This window comes from Vespa crabro, chromosome 2 (genome assembly GCF_910589235.1).
Source record: "Vespa crabro chromosome 2, iyVesCrab1.2, whole genome shotgun sequence".
Lineage (NCBI taxonomy): Eukaryota > Metazoa > Arthropoda > Insecta > Hymenoptera > Vespidae > Vespa > Vespa crabro.
This window is the reverse complement of record NC_060956.1, coordinates 14,174,210-14,195,314: the sequence shown is the minus strand read 5'-3', so window position 1 is coordinate 14,195,314 and position 21,105 is coordinate 14,174,210. Positions and strand designations below refer to the sequence as shown.

The 21,105-nt window shown below is 30.5% G+C and overlaps 2 protein-coding genes across 4 annotated transcripts; one reads left to right on the top strand and one right to left on the bottom strand.

The window, feature by feature from the left end:
* Positions 1–118: 118 nt before the first annotated feature.
* Positions 119–5,135, bottom strand: LOC124432959 (fatty acid hydroxylase domain-containing protein 2). The gene is made up of 6 exons (XM_046982356.1): positions 4,920–5,135; positions 2,341–2,470; positions 2,164–2,267; positions 1,725–2,052; positions 1,391–1,663; positions 119–1,297 (listed from the first exon to the last, which is right to left on the bottom strand). Exons 1-6 carry the CDS (start codon positions 4,942–4,944, stop codon positions 1,138–1,140), a joined length of 1,020 nt encoding a protein of 339 aa, XP_046838312.1. The 5' UTR covers positions 4,945–5,135; the 3' UTR covers positions 119–1,137.
* A 796-nt stretch (positions 5,136–5,931) lies between these two features.
* Positions 5,932–21,079, top strand: LOC124432889 (protein lava lamp-like). Of its 3 annotated transcripts, none has more exons than XM_046982187.1 (11): positions 5,932–6,189; positions 7,058–7,228; positions 7,376–7,720; positions 7,801–8,156; positions 8,227–8,992; positions 9,102–9,168; positions 10,167–10,295; positions 10,462–19,147; positions 19,682–19,845; positions 19,977–20,031; positions 20,115–21,079. In XM_046982187.1, the coding sequence occupies exons 2-11, from the start codon at positions 7,064–7,066 to the stop codon at positions 20,137–20,139; spliced, it is 10,758 nt and encodes a 3,585-aa protein (XP_046838143.1). In that variant the 5' UTR covers positions 5,932–6,189; positions 7,058–7,063; the 3' UTR covers positions 20,140–21,079. The 3 variants fall into 3 exon arrangements, with proteins under 3 accessions (XP_046838143.1, XP_046838142.1, XP_046838140.1); XM_046982186.1 differs by having other exon boundaries at positions 9,102–9,210; XM_046982184.1 differs by lacking the exon at positions 5,932–6,189 and having other exon boundaries at positions 7,010–7,228; positions 9,102–9,210.
* The last annotated feature ends 26 nt before the right edge of the window (positions 21,080–21,105 follow it).

The window sequence follows — 21,105 nt, the reverse complement described above, 5'->3', positions numbered from 1 at the left end:
ATACATCAACAGTCACGATGTTTACCGAGAATGCAGTATATTGAATCTCATAAATCGTATTATTTGGAACAGAATTATTTTAGAAATAGAAAAAATGAAATAAAAATAAAAATAGAAATAAAAACTTCAATTCGTTTAATATGGATATCGTTCAGTTCGATCCATCCACATTTATAGTTTTGAAAATGACATTTTGTACACGAAAGATTTCTTTTTTCTAATACGTTTATATAAGCTATTTTCAGTTTGTTTGAATGTGTATTTCAGATGTATAAAGCTAATATAGCATTTAATAGTTATGCACAAGCTATAACCATCTAAATAAATTGCTACAAAGAATTACTATAAACTTAACATGGAGTACATTGATATCGTTAAGTCATTGATTATATAAACTACGTTAAAATATAAAAATAGTATTGTTCATAAAGTCAAATTTAATATTAACAGCTTAGTTGGAACGACAAATTCAAAATCCATCGATCCGACAATTTTAGAGAATGTTGTTCTTGCTCTCGATGATCGTGTTAGCTCGTTTTTGCGTTAATAATTTAAAAAAAAATTTACATTATCATCATAATAAATGTATACACTAATAATTAAAAATCCGTCCAATTATGTTCAAGAGGAATTTCTTTCTTATCTTAGAAAAAATGATTTATATCACACATTTCATTCAAATATATTTTTCCGTAAAAAGAAAAAGTAAAAAAATAGTATAAGTTGTGCACATGATTACAGCCGAAAGAAATCTCTCCATCTCTCTCGTTCTCGTTCTCTCTTTCTCCTCTTTCTCTAAAAATAAATGCTATATAACTATCATATAGTAGAAAAAAAAATTGTCTTAAAAATTCTGTTTTGTTGATTCGTGAATGCGTCGAATTATATAGATAAGTTCAGCGAGATTAGGCCTCATTGATCACGCTGACCAAGGTTGTGCACGATTGAACAAATTCACGAATCGGTTCTTACCCATTGTAGAGTTTTGAAACTTCTTTAGATTAATTGAAGAAATGTTCACGTCAAATGCAAATTGAAGTAATCGTCGTTACTTTATTTGACGATACTTATCTGAACCAGGAAGTTTTGTCTCAAGATTAATCCCGACACCTTTGTATAATCGAATATATAATCCTCTTATTTGGATTTATATTTTGCTTCATCAGGAAATGCCTCTCTCGGAGGTACCAAACTAAGCATCATCACGTGACGTTGATAAGCTCTCGAATTACGGAATTGAGTGTCCGTTCCATGAAGACGATCTAAAACGCCTAATACTCCGAAGCACTGATTAAATCTGAAACAGTAAACATGTTTTTTTATTATTATTATTAGCATGACATTATGTTAAAAGTTAGGATATTTAGAAAACATAGAAAAGATAATTTACTTTAAGTGATGAAAGTCGTGTGCTTCTGGAGATGGGAAAAATGGTAAATGGTAACCAGAATGGGCATTCAATGTTGAAAGAATCGCAAGAGAGAACCACAACCATGCAGTGGCTACGTGAGAACCAACGATGAAAACACCAAGAAACGGTGGAATCAAATTGGAGCCGATGTGTTCTAAAGGATGACAATACAACGCTGTTACCGCTACTGGTGCGGTCCATTCGTGATGCTGCTTATGTATGTACTTGTATAAGTAACGGCTGTGCAGAAATCTACAATCACAAAATATGTGAAAAATATCTTTTTTTGTCGTATCAGATTTATATGACGTACCTATGAGAATAGTAAAATCCGATTTCCTCACACAATATATGAATGGCGATCTCAACGAGAACCCAATGAAAAGTTGGCAATTCTCTTACCGAGGGATAACCTCGCCATTCCATAAAATGATAACTGCAGTATGCTATAGGCAGTCCAACGATTATTTGATTGAACAATACTTGAGCGATTACTTTGCAGAGTTCTCTCGTGTCGACTGGCTCGTTTGTGCCTGGCTGGATTTTGTATCTTCGTAGGGCTGCCGGACGATTTGTAATGTCAAGTATCGTATAAATGCCGCCGAAAACCCAATAAACTATGAACGTCAATCCCATCGAGCCTAAATAAAAAATTTATCCATATACATTAAGTTATACATCATTGTCATGATTATTATTATTATTATTATTATTATTATTATTATTATTCCTTTTTTTTTTATTTTTTATACCATAAACCCATAAGGTTACAGGATCATCTCCTAACTTGTTCAAAATCTTGTCCCATTGAGCCTGCCAAAAGTCACCGGAAGCACCCCAAAATCTTTGCAAATGCCTATAAAAAAGGTTTAAAAATATAAAATATGACATTTAACATATAGCTTCTTGTTAAACGAAGTATCGTTTACCATGTCAAAGAATTGCAAACGGCAGCAAATCCAATAACGACTGTTCCGATGACAAAAAGAACGCTTCTCAAGCTCGAAAGCAACGTAGGCGGAGTTTGATTTTTGCCGGCATCTCCGCTTGGATTAGTAACTACAAAATTTACGAGTAATTCATTATTACCATTAATAAACATGAATTTTGAAAAAGGGGTTCTTCTTTCATAAACAAATCGAGAATTATTAAGGAAATACATATTTATATACTTTTACAATGTCAACAGAAATAACTCTTATATGACATTTAAATTATATTTATATTACTTTACTGTTATTTTATTTTCTTTATAAGAAATTTTTTCGATGCATTTTTTTAAATTTAATTAATGCAAAATAAATCGATAAAACTGACATAATCAGATAAGCTTATACAATCGATATTAAAATGGTACATCGATTAGCGCGGAAATTTATATGCTTAAATCCAAGTGGCAATTTCCTTAATCTCTTATAATAGTAGTCGTCAAATATGATTCATGATTGGATAGAACGACAATTTATTTTTATGATGAAGTTACAAAAAAAGAATATATATATGTATCTATACACGTACATATATATGCATGAATTATCGTATTATATTTTTATTTAGATTTTACATAATAATAAGGAAAACAATAAGAATTCTTCATAAACAGTATACACTTCTTTTATATATTATATAATATGAACAATTTTTATTATATAATGTGTATAATTCTTTTAAATAGATTTAATGAAATTAAGAAATAAATAAATAGAGAGAGAGAAAGAGAGAAATATGTTCTCGTTTATCTTCCATCATTTCGCATTTATATTTTTCGCTTCACCATCAGTATCACATAATGTTTATAAAAGATATTTTTTATCTCTGATAACAACAAATTTAAATTTCATTTAATGTTTATTTATTCGTGAAAAAACACATTTCATAAAATGTTTTCAAATTCGATTTATCACATCATTTATTAATTTATTGCACATTTTTTTTAAATATTTGGAAATTTATCTATACCGTTCAGCTTTTAATAATAATAACGGATATGAATTCGCTTAATCAACACCGTATACTTTTCGAAAAAGCAAAACTTAAATTTACTTTCACTTTTTTCTTTTATTTTTTTTCCATTAAATTTAAATAGATAATATAATCATTAAATCAGTATCTTATGCAAGAATTTTATATATAATGTTCTTCATTGCGACCAAGCAATGATTTGTAATAAATATATGCAATGTTTTTTATCATAATTTTCAGAGATATTGAAATTTATAATATATTTATATACATACACATTTTAACCACTCATTTGCCTAATGCAATTAATTCTACAATAAGTAAAGAAAATTGGCTGTTAAAATTGTATCATTTAGTGATACAATTAATTAAACTAATTATTAAGGAAATTTATTTTAATTATAAAAAGTTAAACATCAATCAAGTGCTGTCGGAATAAAATTAAAAAAAAAAATGTTTAAAGTTTTTATTTGTGAATGATTATTTTATATTTATATAAATATGAAAGTTTCCCGGTGAAAATCCCGTTACTACGCATCGGTGGTCTTTATACAAGCTATTCGTACGTAAGAACTATCCCATCTACTGATAAAACGTATTATATAAAACATTTCGCGACACGAATACATGTAATATTATTTTTTTACTATCACCTCATAGTTTTAAATAATCTGAAATTTTGTTCGATTTACAATATAATTTTTATTTTGATAAGAATAAACAAAAGAAATTGATAAAAATGTAATGTTATATTTGTTACTTGTCTCATATCATCAGTCTCATTATTATTGTGCGTTGATATTGCTTCGCGATTATCAAGATCCAATTTCTTGATTGTATATTGCAGTTAGTGATATAGATACAGATCTTTGTCACATGGCATTGATAAGTTTAATACCAAAACATAAATGTGTTGCTTTTGTATATACCAAATGATTTATAATGTTTAATGAGTAATATTTATCGAATTATTATTATTATTTATTGCATTAACAAAGCCATAGATCAACAAATATTTGTTTTTACATCTTACATAAGAATGTAAGATAAAACTAATGCAAAAGATTAAAGTCTAGGAAGATCTTCGTAAAGGTTAGAAAATAATGAGGAAAGGCAAAAAAAAAAGAAAAAAAATGCGATTCGAATGCGTGAATAATTAATCGATCGATTTGCGAGCTCGTTTATTTATCTGCGACCTATCCTTTTCTGACCTCACAACCGCGCATTCTCTTCTTGCTATTACATATACATAACATGCACAACCTACTCAACTCCGTGGCGCTCTAGCTCTAGACTATAAAATAAATGTCAAGAAAACGAAATGTCAGAAAGAGAAAAATGTTTGGAAAAAATATATCCCTTTTATCGATCAAAAGAAAAAAGTCTTTGAGAAAAGAAAAACTTATGAATCCGATGGTTTTAGAATAAATGCGAGCAGAAACACGACAGCAAAAAGTAAAAAAAGAGAAAGAAATATAGAGGTGTATATATATATATATATATATACACATAGAGCAAGAGAGAGAGATAGAAGAGTACGCCTTACCTTTGCATTGTCTTTGGACGTCCATCACGATTGACGACGTCCACGATAAAACGTTTACTCCAACTATTCACGTATAGACGCGACGAAGAAGCAAGAAGATTGCATTTGTCAAACTGCTCCTTATTCAGGTACCGTGTGTTAGTCGATATTTCGTGAACACAGACTTGGTTGTCACCGTCGAATGCGCCGTAGCACCAGAAAGCGATTCTCCCTTCCTCTCCCCTCCCAACCTTTCCTTTCCCCTCCCATCCCTTCCTCACACCCTCGATTCTAGTGCGCCTGCGATTAAAGGTACATAAGAAGAACCGCGTTAGTGCTTTCCTTTCTCTTCTAACTTTCGTTTTCTTTTTTCTTTTTTGATTTTTAACAGACGAATTGAGATATTACTCATAACGACTTATTATTATCGATCTATTTTTCTTGAATCTTTTTGGAAACATTATTATATATTATTCTTTCATGTTTCTTTTGTTTAAATAATCATTGATTTTCAATTTTGTTTTTGTGAAAAAGCGCGCGATAATCGATCGACAAATCTGCATTGGCTTTTGTTTTTTTAAGAACCGCGTTTTTTTAAGAATTGGGAAATATTGTTTATTCTTAATTGAGAAGAGAAATAATGCTATTCTGTTCGATATTTAGTTTCTTTCTTTAGTATATTTAGCTTATATTATATTATAACAGATTGTTTAGAATTATTGATGATATGTTCGTAGGAAATTATATTGTATTGATGAGATATGAAAAATTTTACTATAATGATTAATCGCGTTCTTTGAAATGTTTTTTCAATTTTAACAATTTTTTTTTCTATCATTATGCTGTTTATAAAACTAGGAAAGCTATGAAAGGAAAGTATAGTAAATGTTCGTGAGTTAAAACAAAAAATAATAGTAAATAAAATGAATGGTTTCAATGCGTGATTTCAATGTTTCGATTTCAATGTTTCGATTTTATTGCGTTAGTACGCATTAAATCCACCTAATAGCGCTATGGTTCCAATCTTAACCAACGGGTGTTAATTTTTGTCCAACTTCTTGCGACGGAAAGGAAAGTTCGAAAGATTTTTAATAAATTTTCAAATATCGTATCGAACAAAGAACGAACTGTATAAGTAATAAAAAGACAAGTCTGTGTGAGTATTGTGTATATGTATTGTGCATTTGTTTTTTGTAGAAGAAAAGTACTAGTCGTGCGAAAAAAGGCAGAAAATATGTGCAGACAGAGTGACGCATTTCCATCTTGACATCTTATAGAACTAAAATAAAAGGTAAATATATTTTATAGATAAATTGTTTGTTAAAACAAAAAATATGCTTTTTTTCATCCGTTAAACAATTTCTTGTTTAGTTCAATATTCTCGACAAATTCGTAAGTCCCTTAACCTTTCTTATTATAATCTTTTCCATCTTCTGCAACGCGTATGTTACGTCATTTTGCTACGTGTACACAAATATTTCTTACCTCTTTCAATGTTTAAATGCATGACAACTATTTTCTTATCTATTTGAAAATGATTGGTTCGTAATCGAAACCAGAAGATATATCGTAGGTTAATTTTTATCCTTTTACATTTCTGGTGTACCAGTAAAAAATATAAAATATATCTTGTAATTTGGATTTGAAGATTAGAGCGCATGTTTATAATTTCCGAAATGTATTAATATTATTGTCAAGTTAATTATTAGGTTTATTTTGAAGAAATTACATATATTTCTATGTGATATATTGGAATATGTAAAAGTAAAAAAAGGATAATATATTGAATTCTTCAAAAAGTATGATTATTAATAAATAATATATCTAATTATTTTGTAATTATTTTTTTTTTTTATTATCCTGCAGACGTTGTTTATATCTTTTTATACTATATTGATTCTATCATTGGATATGTTAAAACCTAGTTTATAGAAATGTTTACAGTCTATGTGTAGGTTAATATAATTAGTTCACCTCAGCAGAGCTACTATCCAATTAGTTCATGAAAATGAGAACATTGGGTGGAGCTTGAATATCTGAACATTTTAGTAGAACTTTCACTGCCACATATTCTACAAGTTATCGCAAACTAAATCAATCATAGAATTAGTTTAATATAAAAGACAATGAAGTGTTTTATGGTACTTTTATTTGTACAGTTCATAATGTGGGGAGAATTTGAAGAACCACCAGGGACCATGGAAGAAGGTCCACCTGAAATGTTAGAAGCAAAGAAGACCTGCAAGCAAAATAAAAATCAGTTGGAATCTCTTAAAGAAATTATGTTGAAGAATAAGCAAAGTTTGAAAAAGAAAGAAGAAGAAGTACAGGTGACATTTAACATATTTTTACTTATTAATTTTATTCTGTTATAATCTTTTATTTCATTATATTAATTATTTATTTTATTGATTTTAATAGTTAATTATTTATTTTATTGATTTTTTATGCATTGTGATTTGTATATATAATTTTAGGAATATGCTAGTAGACTATCAAAAATTAAATCTAGAACTAAGCTGTCAAAACGCAGTAAAGAGGGTGCTTCGACGTCTAAAGATTTGGAACAATTATCTGAAATTGATACCAGTATAAAAGATATTAGTCAAGCAACAACACCTAAAGCCAAATCTTCTTTGCTTCAAAGAATGTTGGTAGAGAATAGAAAAGTATTTGAACAACGTAATAAAGAAATAACAGAAACAAAGCGAGCTGTAGAAGAAAAAGTGGAAGCTATTAGACAACAATTGGATGAAAAAGATTTAGCGATGATGGAATTGCAAAAGGATCAAACTATAACACCTGTAATAGTTACATCTGAAGTATGTCATATATTTGATACATTATATCCAATATTACATAAAAAACAATATAATAAACAGTTTTAATGTTTTAATTTAAGATGGTAATACCAATGCCAGAGTCTACTTACATTCAGGAGAAGGATAATAAAATAATGGAGCTCAACAATAAGATTTCTGAGTTACAAGCAGTTATCATGGATCTCCAAGAAAATTTGAAAGAAAAGGATTCGGTTATAGATTCTAAAACTAAAGCTATTACACTTATGTCAGCTGATCTTTCTAAAAAGGGAAAAACAACATTAGATACGCTTGAAGATACGAAAGGTGAAATGCGAACCATGCAAGAACACTTTGTTTTATTAGAATCATCATTGAAACAAAAAAATGATAATCTTCTTCAGCAACTTCATGAAAGGGATGGTATAATATCAGAATTAGATAGTACAATTAAAAGGTAAGCATTAAACAGGGATGTATTGTGATTAAAGATATGAAATGTTGAGAGTTTTCTACATTTTTTCTAGATATGAAAATGATCTGGTTGAACAAAAGTTAACTGAGATAGCAAACTCTGATTTATTGCGTTCAACATTGGATACTTTGACAGATACAAAAAGTGCCATGAAATCTATGCAAGAAAATTTTATTCTCATTGAGTCTTCCTTAAAAATGAAAAATGATAACTTACTTCAACAATTGCAAGATTATGAAATTAAATTAGCAGAGGCTAATGAAAAGATATTTCAATTAGAATCTGACAAAGGGATAGTAAGAACACCTTCGGTAGAAGATTTACAGTATAACCTAAATAAATTGAAAGAAAATAATCGTCAATTGCAAGATGAAAAGTACGAACTTCAAAAGAGTATTGCTGACATGCAAAATAAAATTATTGCTTCTAAATCTATGCACGGAAATGGAGCTATTATGGAAAAAGACAACAGGATAGCAGAACTTGAAAACTTGATAGAAGAACTTAAAAGGTCTAATGATTTGCTCGAAGAAGAATCTAAGACCGAATTACAAAAGCAGCTTGCAGAATTATCTGTGAAGAATGAAGATTATTCTAGTAGAATTATGGAGCTTGAAAAATTAGTGCACAATCTTGAAGTAGAAAAGAATGATATTGCATCTCAACTGCCATCTGAACTTTCATTGCAAAAAGAAAATGAAAAAATTCAAAAACTTACAAAAGAATTAGAAGAATTAAATAGAAATATGGTTAAAATGAAAGCCCAGCACAAAAGTAAAATTAAAGGCTTGCAAAAGCAACTGGAAAACTTTAAAATGGTAATTATAATTTTTCATCATTATTTTTTAATATTTAGTACTATAATAAAATATTATTTTACATACAAATGTTTAGAAATAAATAATAATATATTTACACATAATTTAGGTGTCTGACACAAATGCGGAGCTTGTTAGGCTGGGAAATCAAGTTGCTTTATTGGAGGAGGAGAAAGGTAACCTTCAGCTGAGTCTGGTAGACTTTGACGAGCTTAAAGGTAGGAACCAGGACAGGAATTATTTCGTTGTTCTTCTCATCCTTCTAGTTATGAGACATAATGTGAGATTTCTTCGTATGATTTTTATAATAAGTTAATCTTTACAGTGCAATGTCAATATAGAAATATTATATATATATTTGCGTGTATGCGTGTATGTATTTTCATGCATATATGTACATGCATGTATCTACACTTATACATGCATATATATACATCAATATTATTGTACATGCTATAAAAAGATTTTTTCTATACTTGAAAATCAAATATTTACTTGTAAATTGATAATGAAACAATATAGCTTTTAACGATTTTTGGTGATGGAATCTTATTTGACTTATAGTTAGTTTTGTTTGTATATATAATGACGAAAAAATTCATGAAAAATACTAATCAATGAACAAATAAATTGTATTAAATATTAGTTGGTTTTATGTAACATGGTACCTACTTTACTTGTCAAAGTTTGCTATTATCTGATTTGTAGATATAGATTATTTATCCTTTAGAAAATATAATCATTTTTTTCTCTCTACTATTAATAAAAAATAATTTTATTAGTCATTTTATCTGCATGAAGGGTTATGAGACTTATATTTACTTATTCATGAGTTATTTTTTATAATTACTACACATACATATTAAATTAATTTGCATTATTAAATATATAAAATGCTAACAATTAAGTTAATATGATTAATCAATAACATTTTCAATATATTTTAATAATGATGTATATTGAATTTTATATTAATTATATTTCCATTTTTATTGATTGTTAATTAAAGAAGGGTAAATATTGCTATAAGAATTGTTTGCATATTTTCACAATTCATTTCTATATAAACACACTAAACATTTATTGCACTTATTACTTAATGCTTCATTAATTATATAATTATAAATAAACGAAATTATTTGTATATTATTGGTATATTATACAATCTGTATAGCATCAGCAGGAGATTGGCAAGAACGTATAGCAGAGCTTGAAAGCAGGGTATCCATGCAAACTGATGAAATACAAAAAAATATTGATGCCATAGCTATGTTAGAAAATCAGAAACTAGATCTTATCCAAGGTAATGTATTATTAAGTATACTGTAAAAGATATAAAGAAGTGTGTGTGTGTGTGTGTGTGTGTGTATTATATATGTATATATACATATTATATGTATATATATATATATATATATATATATATATGTTATATACGTGTGTATACATATATAATTATCATATTTCAGAGCTACATTCAGTAAAACAAAAAATTTCTGGGTTAGAGGCAGAAATTGCAGATGCTGAAAATCATAGAGTAACTGCAGAAATGAAAGTAGTTGATTTAGAAGAACAATTAGAGAGTGTGCACAAAATAACACAAAATAAATTAGAAATGTCACCTAATGTAAGTGAACTTCTTCAAAAAATAGAAACTTTACAGCAAGAGAATACAGAGTTATCAAGTAAGTTAACAAAATTGGAGGAGAAAGGTACTTCTGATGCAGGATCAACCGAGTCATTTGAAACTATACATGAAGTTGATAAAAATGAATTATTAAAAAAAATAGAAGATCTGACACAAAGAAATGATGAATTAACTTTAAAATTAGCAAAATTGGAAGAAAGAAATAGTTCACATGCTGGTTCTACAGAATCCTTTGAGGCTATAAATGATGTAGATAAAAATGAATTATTGAAAAAGATTGATCAGTTAACTCAGGAAAATAATGACTTAATAGTAAAACTAAGCAGGAATGATGAGAAAGGATCTTCTGATACTGGTTCTACGGAATCGTTTGAACGTATTCCAGAACATAACGAAAATACAGCAAAGATTGAACTCCTTACTCAAGAAAATAATGATCTCGTGATAAAAATGACAAAGCTTGAAGAAAAATTATTTCATCTTGAAAATAGTCATTCTGAAATAATTGAATCAAATGATATCTTACAAATTCGTAAAAATGAGCTTGATATGCAGAATGAATCTTTATTACACGCGAATAATGATCTATCCACTGAATTAATGAAGTTAAAATTACAGATATCAGATAAGGAAGAAGAAAATACTAATCTTCAAGAGAGAATCAAAGCACTCACCGCCGAGAATAATGATCTAGCTATACAATGTACTAAGTTAGAGGAACGTTTAAGTATAATTCAGGAGAAAAAATCCAACGATACACAGAGAACAGAGCGTAGCATTGAATATCAAATGGATACTTTACTACTGGAGAAAAATAATCTCGAGAAAGAATTAACAATTTTACAAGAAAAATTAGTTGAACAAACAAAAAATGTAGCATTGCATGAAATGGAAACTAATGATACAAAATTAAAAATGAATAAGTTGTTAGAAGAAAATCATGAAATTATTACGAAAATGCAGCAACTTGAAGAGTTAAACAAACATTTAGTGGATGATTTAAATACAACTACTCAAGAAAAAGAAGAACTACGCAATAAGATTGAATTTTCCGACGAATACAGCAAGAGGAAAGAGGAAAAAAAAGAAATTGGCGCAGAATTACAAGAACCTGTAGAAAAACGTGATAGTAATCAACAGATAAATGTATCTGCAGCACTGCAAGACGAGTCTGTTATCATTGCATCATTAGAAAAAGAAATAAAACATTGTAAAGAATTAATAACGGAACAAACGAATCTTATAGAAGAAATGAAATTGAAGTTATCCAGTAAGGAAGAAGAATTAGAAATAAAAACGAAACAAATACTTAATCGTGAAGCATCCAAAAAAGAAAAAGAAACTTTAGAAAATGAATTGAAGGAGATGACGGAAACAATAGAAGAATGGAAATTCAAGTATGCAAATTTGGAGGAAAAGATGAATGCATTGGAAGTTAGTAAAGTATCTATCGAGAATGGCTTTAGTATGTTACAGGAGGAAAATAAACAATTAATTGAAAAGGTAGAACAGAAAGATATAGCAACAAATATATTAAAAGAAGAATTAGAAACTACAATAGCGACGCTTGAATCAAGCCTAGAAAAAGAAAGGACAAGTATATCTATGAAAGAGAATGAAATAGTTAATTTGAAAGAAACCTTAGAAAGTAAAAATCAAGACTTACATAATAAATATTTACAAATACAGAATGAGATGATTGCCATAGATAATTTGCAAGATCAACTCAATAGTTATAAAATTGATATTCAACAAAAAGATCTTCGAATTGCTTCAATATTACAGGAATTAGAAAAAGTGAACGATGCTCTAAGGTCGAAGGAAGATGAAGCCTATTCTTTAGAAAAGAAAAATTCTGAATTATATGAAAAATTACAAGAGTCGGTACCTCATAAAGAATATGATAAATTATTAGAAGAGTTACGTGACAACGAAATACTTGTTAATAACATGCAAAGTAAAATTGACGAACGTATGAAAGAAAAACATGAATTATTGGTTCAATTTGAAAGCGTATCTGAACAGAATCAAGACTTACAATACCAATTGGCAGAGAAACATGACGAACTTAAAAATGTTTTGATGGTTAAAGAAGAATTGGATGCACGGATTATAGAAATGGAAAGAATTAAAACTGATACAGAGAATAGTATTATGGATCTTAAAAGTTCTTTCGAGAACAATGTTAAATTTATTGACGAATTACAGTCTGAGTTAAAAGATGCTTATAAGATGATGGAACATTTGAAAGTTAAACATGTGGAGGATATAGAAATGCATAATCGAAGATTCGAAGATACTATCGAAGAATTAAATGCTAAAATTCAAGAATGTGAAAGCTTAAAAACTGAATTGTTAGAGAAAGAAAAGCTTATTAGCCAAAATCTTTTAGAAGAAACTAGAATTACTTTAGAGACTAAGGTCGCAAACTTAGAGCAGGAACTTACGGATTCTGAAAACAAAAAGCAAGCACAATTGGAAAAAATGAAGAAGATTGTTGCAACCTTGAAGAGAAAAACTGCCATGTGTCAAGAGTTCGAAGCAAGAATCGCGGAATTGGAAGAGAGATGGACAAGCGAAAAGGATGAAAAAGAAGCGAAAAATAAGAAAAATCAGGAAGTTGAGAGTTCTATGCGAGAAAAAGATAATAAAATTGCTGATTTGGAGGAGAAGTTAAGTAAAGCTAAAAACGAGGCAACGGATTCTCTCGAGCATGTCGAAAGACTTACAAATGAAGTTGCTATTATGAAAGATAAGATGTTTTTACTCGTTAATCAAATTAGTGAATTGGAAGATGAAATTGTCAAATTGCATGGACGCATAACTCAATATTCCACTGAGATAGAAACAGAAAAATTAGCTAAACAAAGTATTATCGACGAATATGAATCTTACAAGAAAGAAATTCTTCAGAAATATGATCAACAACAATTGATTCTTGAAGAAACGAAAGAAAATGCAAGAGAGCTTAGCGTACGTATGCAAGTTATGGAAACGGAGTATGTAGAACACCTTGGATTGATAAAACATCTTCAAGCGGAGAATGGTTTATTAATGTCGAAACAGATACAGATCAGTGAAAAATTGGAAAATGCAGAAAAAGAGTCTGAAGATCGACAATTGCTTATTGAAGAATTACAAAAGAAAATTGTTTCGTCCGTAGATGTAGTAACTCAAACTTCGGAAAATGAATTGAGACAGGATACGAGACCAACAGTACAACAATGCGACCATTGTGAACAATGTCAAGCCATAGTACAAGCATTAGAGGCTAAACTTCAAGAGCGAGAAGCTGAAATTGAAAATTTAGATAACGAATTAGCTAATTCTATTGGTAATTTTGTTCAAATGCGTGAATCTTTAAGATTTAATGATATGATGAATCAATCTGGTATAAGGAATAGAACGATGGAAGATCCTTATAATGATCTTTTATATCAATATAATACGTTATTAGCGAATAATGAGGAAATAAAAGCAAAATTAGAATACATGGTCAAAGAGAACGAAGAAATTGTAGAAAAAAGTAAAACTCTTGAAACTTTAAATGCAACTTTGCAAGAGAAAATTCTTGCTACGGATCAAACGATAATTCAAGATGAAAAATATGATGACTTATTGAGAAAGTATAAAGAACGTGAAAAGGAATTACAAGATTTACAAGAAAAAATAGAAACTGTAGAGAATGAAATGAAACGTTCCGTAGAAACATTACAATCCGAGATAGCACTACTTAAATCTGATAAGGAAGAATTCTTAGAAAAGTATAAATTATTAAAGAATCAAAAGGAATCTTTGGAACATGAGTTGGAGCATCTTAAGATAGAGAATAATGAGAATAATCAAAGATTAATAGAATTACAATCAGAATTGGATAAACTTAATCAAAAACATACAATGATCGAAGAAACAACTAACATCACTGTGACAAAGAGCAGCGATTCGGACGATGTCATACCTGAGGAAAAGTATACTGTACCTCAATTATTTGATGCTTCCAAAATTTTTGGACCTCAATATAACGTAGACGAACAAAAGGATACAGCAAAATTACAGGATCTCGTAAATAACAAAGATATGGAGTGTATAGCTCTTAAGAAAGAAATTTATAGTTTGCAGAAGCAAATGAACGAGGACAAGGCACAAATGTTACTAAATCGTAACGCATACGAAGAAGAATTAAAAGTTTCACAGGAACGTTGTCAGACAATGCAAATAGAAATAGACAATTTGCAACGCGTAATAGAGGATAAAATTAAACAAATTGGATTATTAAACGATGAAATGAACAACGTTCACTCGCGAATGCAGTCGCAATTTAATCAACAAGAAAATCTTAATATGCAAATTCAAGAATTAAGAACAGCGAAGGACAATGAGATTCAATCTTTACAAGTGGAATTAAACACTACAAAAGATATTTTAACATCGTTATCTGTCCAATGTGAAGAACAAAGTAATGTAATAGAAATGTATAAACTGCAGATTAGTAATTTGGAACAAGAAACACGTGAATCTATGAACAACGATTCGATACTTGATTTGCAACGTCGCTTAGTAGAAATTACGAAGGAAAGGGATACATTGCAATTGCAAATGAATGATCTAACCAAATCTTTGAAAGAATTAAAACAACAAAATATTATTCTGGAGGAAGTCAAAGAGAAGGAGTTGACCAAAGGTGTTATACAAGATTTGAAAACAACTCCAAAAGATGAGAATAAATTACAAAAAGCAACATCTGAAAGCAGCGAGTTGACAGAACTACAAACGTCGGTACCTATTATGGAACAGAGTACAAATTTAAGTGCCGATGACTCTATCGAAAAATTCAATACCGACGAGGACACTTGGGGTTGGAATGCTGACGACGTACAAACAGCGGATGATCATAATTATAACCAAATTTCGTTAATTCCTAGTATAGAAATACAATTGCGTATGATTATCAGTGAAATGGAAAAGAAAATAATAGATTTAGAAGAAGACAAAATGGAATTGATGCAAGAAAATAAAGCTTCACAGATAAGAAGTGGTAAAATGGTAAAAAAATTGAAAGAGTACAAAGTGCAGATAGAACATTTGCAACAACAGTTGAAGAGTCAACAATCTATGACTGGTTTATGCGAATTAGATTCGGCTATCGAAGAAGAATTAAGATCACAGATAACCGAATTAGAGAAAAACTTGAAAGAATTAAACGAGGAACATAAGAACATGATCATTGAAAAGGAAAGTTTGTTAAAACGTATTGATGTAATCGTATCAGCTAATGAAAGATACATGGAGACGAAAGAAAGGCAAGATATGGATATCGAAGTACTTCGATTAGAAAATAAAGATCTTACGAACAAGATAAAGTTCTTGGAAGCCAAATCTTCGGAAGGCAATGTAACATCTGAAATCGAGCTTTCATCATTGGAATCTGGAAGGTCGGCTAAACAGTTACCAAAAAGAGTTATCGAGGATGGAACGTCAGACGTTCAAAAATTATGTGATGAATACAAGAAAGAATTAGAAATGCTAAAGGACGACATGGAAACTCTTGCTACGGAAAACGAACAACTTCAACATTATTTGGAAGAACAAAAGTCGAGAATATCGACGCTCGAAGAGAAATTAATTGCTGGTGAAAAGGATAGTCAAGAATTGGGTAAAATACGTGAAAGAAAGGACGAATTGGAAGGCCAGTTGAAAAAATTAGAAGAAGAAAATGAAGCTTCGAAGAAACGATTTGAAGAACGTTTTAATGAAATTTCCAACGAGATCATTCCAATGGAAGAACGAATGAAAGAAATGAGTCAACAATTAAAAGAATCTGAAACAAAAATAAACGAGTTGCAAAAGAGAGAGGATAATATCCTCGAAGAGAAATCCAAGATGGAAAAGAAGATACATGAAGCTAAGATCACCGAAGAGAAACTCTTCGCTGTATCAGAATCGTTGACAGAAGTCACAGAACTTTTGAACGTTCGAGTCCAAGAAGTAGCCGATTTGAAGCAGGAACTTCAAAAACAATACGTAGGTCGTCAGGATGCCGAAGAAAAATTACAAGAAAATATACAAAGTTTAGCTCAAGAATTAAAGGAAAAGAAACAAGAATTAGATGATTTACGAGGAGCCTTTAGCGTTAAGGAGAGCGAATTGATTCAACAGAAGAGTGTAGAAACCGTCAGTTTTCTTGTGAGCGAAGCAACGCAAGAACTCATGCAAAAGCATGCGATCGATATTGAAGAGAGAAACAAAGAGATACGTGATCTTCGAGATAAATTAAACTCTTTACATATAACTACGGACGAATATGTCTCTGAATTATCGAAGAGATCTATTCAAGAGGAAACTGTAGAATCTTTGTCATTAAATCTTCAAGACAAAGTTACGCTCTTGGAAACAGTTAAGACCGAATTGTTGAACGTGAAAGAAGAATTTCAACAACGGCAATTACAATGGGAAAATGAATCGCAAAAATATTCATTGGATACAGAAAGATATCTGTCGACGATCGCACAGTTGGAAGATCGTTTACGTGAATCCGAAAATGTTTCGAAAAAATTGCAGGAACAAAATGCGAATCTTTCTCTCGTTGAGCAAGAAATCGTAGATTTGCGAGTAGCTTTATCGGAAAAGGAATCCGTTTTGAGTAAATTCGAAGAAGAATTACAAAGATATAAAGTGTTATTGAACAATAAGGATGCAGAAATGAATGAGCTTCGAATCGATTTGAAAAATTTCAATGAAACAAAAAAAGATTTGCGCGATAGTGCTGGAGAGATAATTCGTTTAACTTCAGAATTCGAAAAGATGCGTATATCTCTGGAAGAGGTAAAAGGAGCACTGAAAGAAAAGGAATCATTGTTGAAAATAGTTGAAGAAAAACTGAGCGAAAAACAAACGGAATTGGATAGGCTTTCCTCCATCGATTTTCCCCAAAATCAACAAAGTTCCAATACGGTAGATGGTTTACCATTATTTAGAATGGGAAATGATAACGAAGAAATGCTTCGTAGTACAATAGAGAAGATCAAGATCCAATTGGAAGAGAAACAGCAAGAGATAGAACACTTGAAATATATTATAGAAGAGAATACGTATCCTAAAATAATTCAGGATATGCAAGATAGTATAAATCTTCTTTACAACGAAAAAGCACAATTGGAAAACGATTTACAAGTGGCCAAAGAAAATTTATTAGAGAAACAAAATCAAATGGAGATTTTGATTCAGCGTATAGATGCACAAGAAAAGGAGGAATCGACTTTACTTGCAAGAGAGAGAGATAAAAGATCAGTTCAAGATCAGGAAGAGATCGTCAGATTGCAGAACGAGTTGCATGCGAAGGAACAAGAGATAAACGAATTGAAATACGTCATAGCCGAGAAGGATTCCCAATTATCTCAAGCCAATTTAGATCCTTCCTCAGATGATTATGAGTTACGTGAGAGCTTAACAGCAGAATTATACGCAAAAGAACAAGAGATTTGGCAATTAAAATCGAGTATAGACGAATTGCAAAATGAGATCTCGCGTTTGAAAAATCTTGAGATGGTCTCGGAGGAAACCAAAGACATGATTGAACGATTGGGTTCGGAAAAGGAAGCGATTCGATTGGAAAGCGAAGAGCTCTTGGAAAAGAAGCTGGCAGAAAAGGAATTAGAAATTGATGCTATCAAACAAAGGTTATCGATGGAGAACGAAGAATTACTTAGTAAGCTTCGATCTAGGGATCAGCATGTAGAGAATCTTAAGAAACAATTGGAGACGAGGTCGATGGAATGGGATGAGGCGTTACGTCGTAAGAACGAAGAATTACAAAAGGCAAACTTGAATCTTAAAGAGAAAGAAAAAATCATTTCCGAATTTACCTTTACAAAGGAAGCAGAAATTCAAAATTTGACCATCCAAGTTAATGAAAAGAATATACGTATCGAGGAACTCATTGAAATATCTGGAAAGGACGAAAGAGAATTGGCCGAGTTAAGACAATATGTCAAAGAAAAGGAAATTGAGATTAGAGAATTGACCAATCGATTGGAAAGTAAAATGAAGGAATACGAAATAATCCAACGTGCTCTGAAAAAAGATTTTTCTGTTGGCGAAGCACAGAAGATTCAGGAAGGTCAAGAAATAGAAAGGACGACTTCGAATACATCTGATATCCTCGAAGAAAGAGAAGGTTCGAAATATTCGAACGAACTTGACCTCGCTCTTTATATGCTCCATCAAAGAGACGTTAGATGCGAGGAATTGACGCACGAATTGATGCAATTGCTCGAGGAACGTGATACCTTGCAATTGCGATTATCAAACGCTATCCGAATAAACGAGGAACTACGAAAAATATCTTCGTCCGATTCGAGCCCGAAAAAGGATGCTCCAGCTTCCTCGGAAACGATGGACGAACCGCTCGTCGAGCATCCTTCGCCATCGAAATCGGATGGTCCCGTTGAAATAGCCAAAGAAGCCATAGACGCACCGATAGAAGAAGATAAAGCAGCTCTTTCTCTGAAGTACGTATCATTTTTCGTTAACGTTAAATTCTTTCTTTTTTAACCCTGTTTATATGGTATATCTACGAAAAGATTTTTTTGTAGTAATCAGTCAACTATCTTATTTAGAATCACTCGAATTTTACTTAGCACGTAGAAGATTTTCAAGTTGTGCTCATGCATTTTCTTTATCATTTTGAAAACCTTATTGCTGTCTTCCCTGATATTTCTTCCATAATTCCTGTAAGATAGATAATGTTCCACAAGCTTCGAAGAATGTGTTTTGAGAACAAGATGTACATGTAGATGTCCTTGCCTCGATTTTATTGCAGGTCTGTGTTTCAAATACATACACATGCTTTTTATTATCTTTGAATTGATCTGTGAAATATTTTTTAAGACGATCTTTTGGTAATAAAATTTTTGCTGCGTTTTTGTAATCAAAACCCTCTATTTTTCTAATTAAACCCCCTTTACCTATTACGAAAAAAAGCTCCTTGGTACACATGACTTAGATAATGTACGTTCCTTGGTATAAGCTAGTTTTCCCTTTAGGCTGTCGCAGTTACATACGGTTGGGCATACAAAGGATGTACGGTTAAGGGACGAGAGAGAATTGAGGCACACGCAACAAATGTCTTTACTAGCACATAAAGATGTCCTAAGTACGCTGCCACCGGAAGCTGCTGCAAAACTTGTTAATGCGAACTATACGCTCTGTACGTATAATCGTTAGATTCGTCTTTACGAGTAATCTAAGTACTTGAGTAATTTAGTTTCATAACATTTGAGAATCATATCGTAAAAGTATTGTCGTTACATTTAATAATAATTATGGTCTTTCTTGTAGCACGAGACGTTCAGAGTCAGTCGAGCGTTCTTTTAAATTGGCTATGGGGAAAAAGGTAAATTCGTTAGACTACTTATGTATATATATATATTTTTTTTATCTATTTTTAGTAATTGTACTTTATTATTTGTTTGATAGTACACCAAAGGTGATGCACATGTGATGAACGAGCAACGAGAATGAAATGGAATACATACTTGCTTTTTGGTTACATTCCTGCCAAGTGCCAACTGCCAAGATTTTTTTCTGCAGTTAAAGATCTTGTAGTTAAAATCGAGATAAAAAAAGCACTTCATTTTCGAATGATAAGTTTATCATTCTAACGAACTTATCGCAGATTTGAAAAGTCACATGCACCTTCTCAAGGAACTCCAATGGCTATTTAGGCTACTTAGAAAGAAATTTTTTTCTTTTTTCTTTTTTTTTTTTTTTTTTTTTTAGATAAGTCACGTGATGTTTAGAAATTTATATGAAGTCTAACGATACACTCGATAAAAATGTAAGGCTTTTATTAAGGGTGGCTTATCTTCGAAGGAGACCTTGAAAAATATGCTCTACATTGTATGATACTTGTACAGCCTGCGAGTTCTTGTATAATATGAAAAATTGTTTCCTTTCTTAGAGATTTCTCTAATCTTTGTTATATTGCATTATGTGGCAATATCGATCGTTTGTAGTGCAAACGGATTATCCAATTGAATACGCGTAGTTTTCTCTCATTAATTATTTATATATATATATAAATAAATTTATATATATATATATAAATTTATTGGTATATTATTGTTCGCGCTGTTGAGTACTTGTTTTTAAATTTATAGAAGAATTCTTGGCGTTTCGTATGACAAATATATGTGTGTGTGTGTGTGTATGTGTATATATATATATATATATATATATATATATATATATATATATACACATATAAAATAATTTTAAATGAGTATTATACCGAACACAGATAGATAGGAACACTTTCGAAACATCGCCTCCTTCGCGTGCAATCTCTCGTTTCTTATTTTCACAAAATTTTGTACAAAAGAAGACAAAGAAAAAAAGAAAAGATAATGACAAAATAAAATACAAGAGAGGTATTTATCTGACATATTGTATATCTTAATTTTAACCT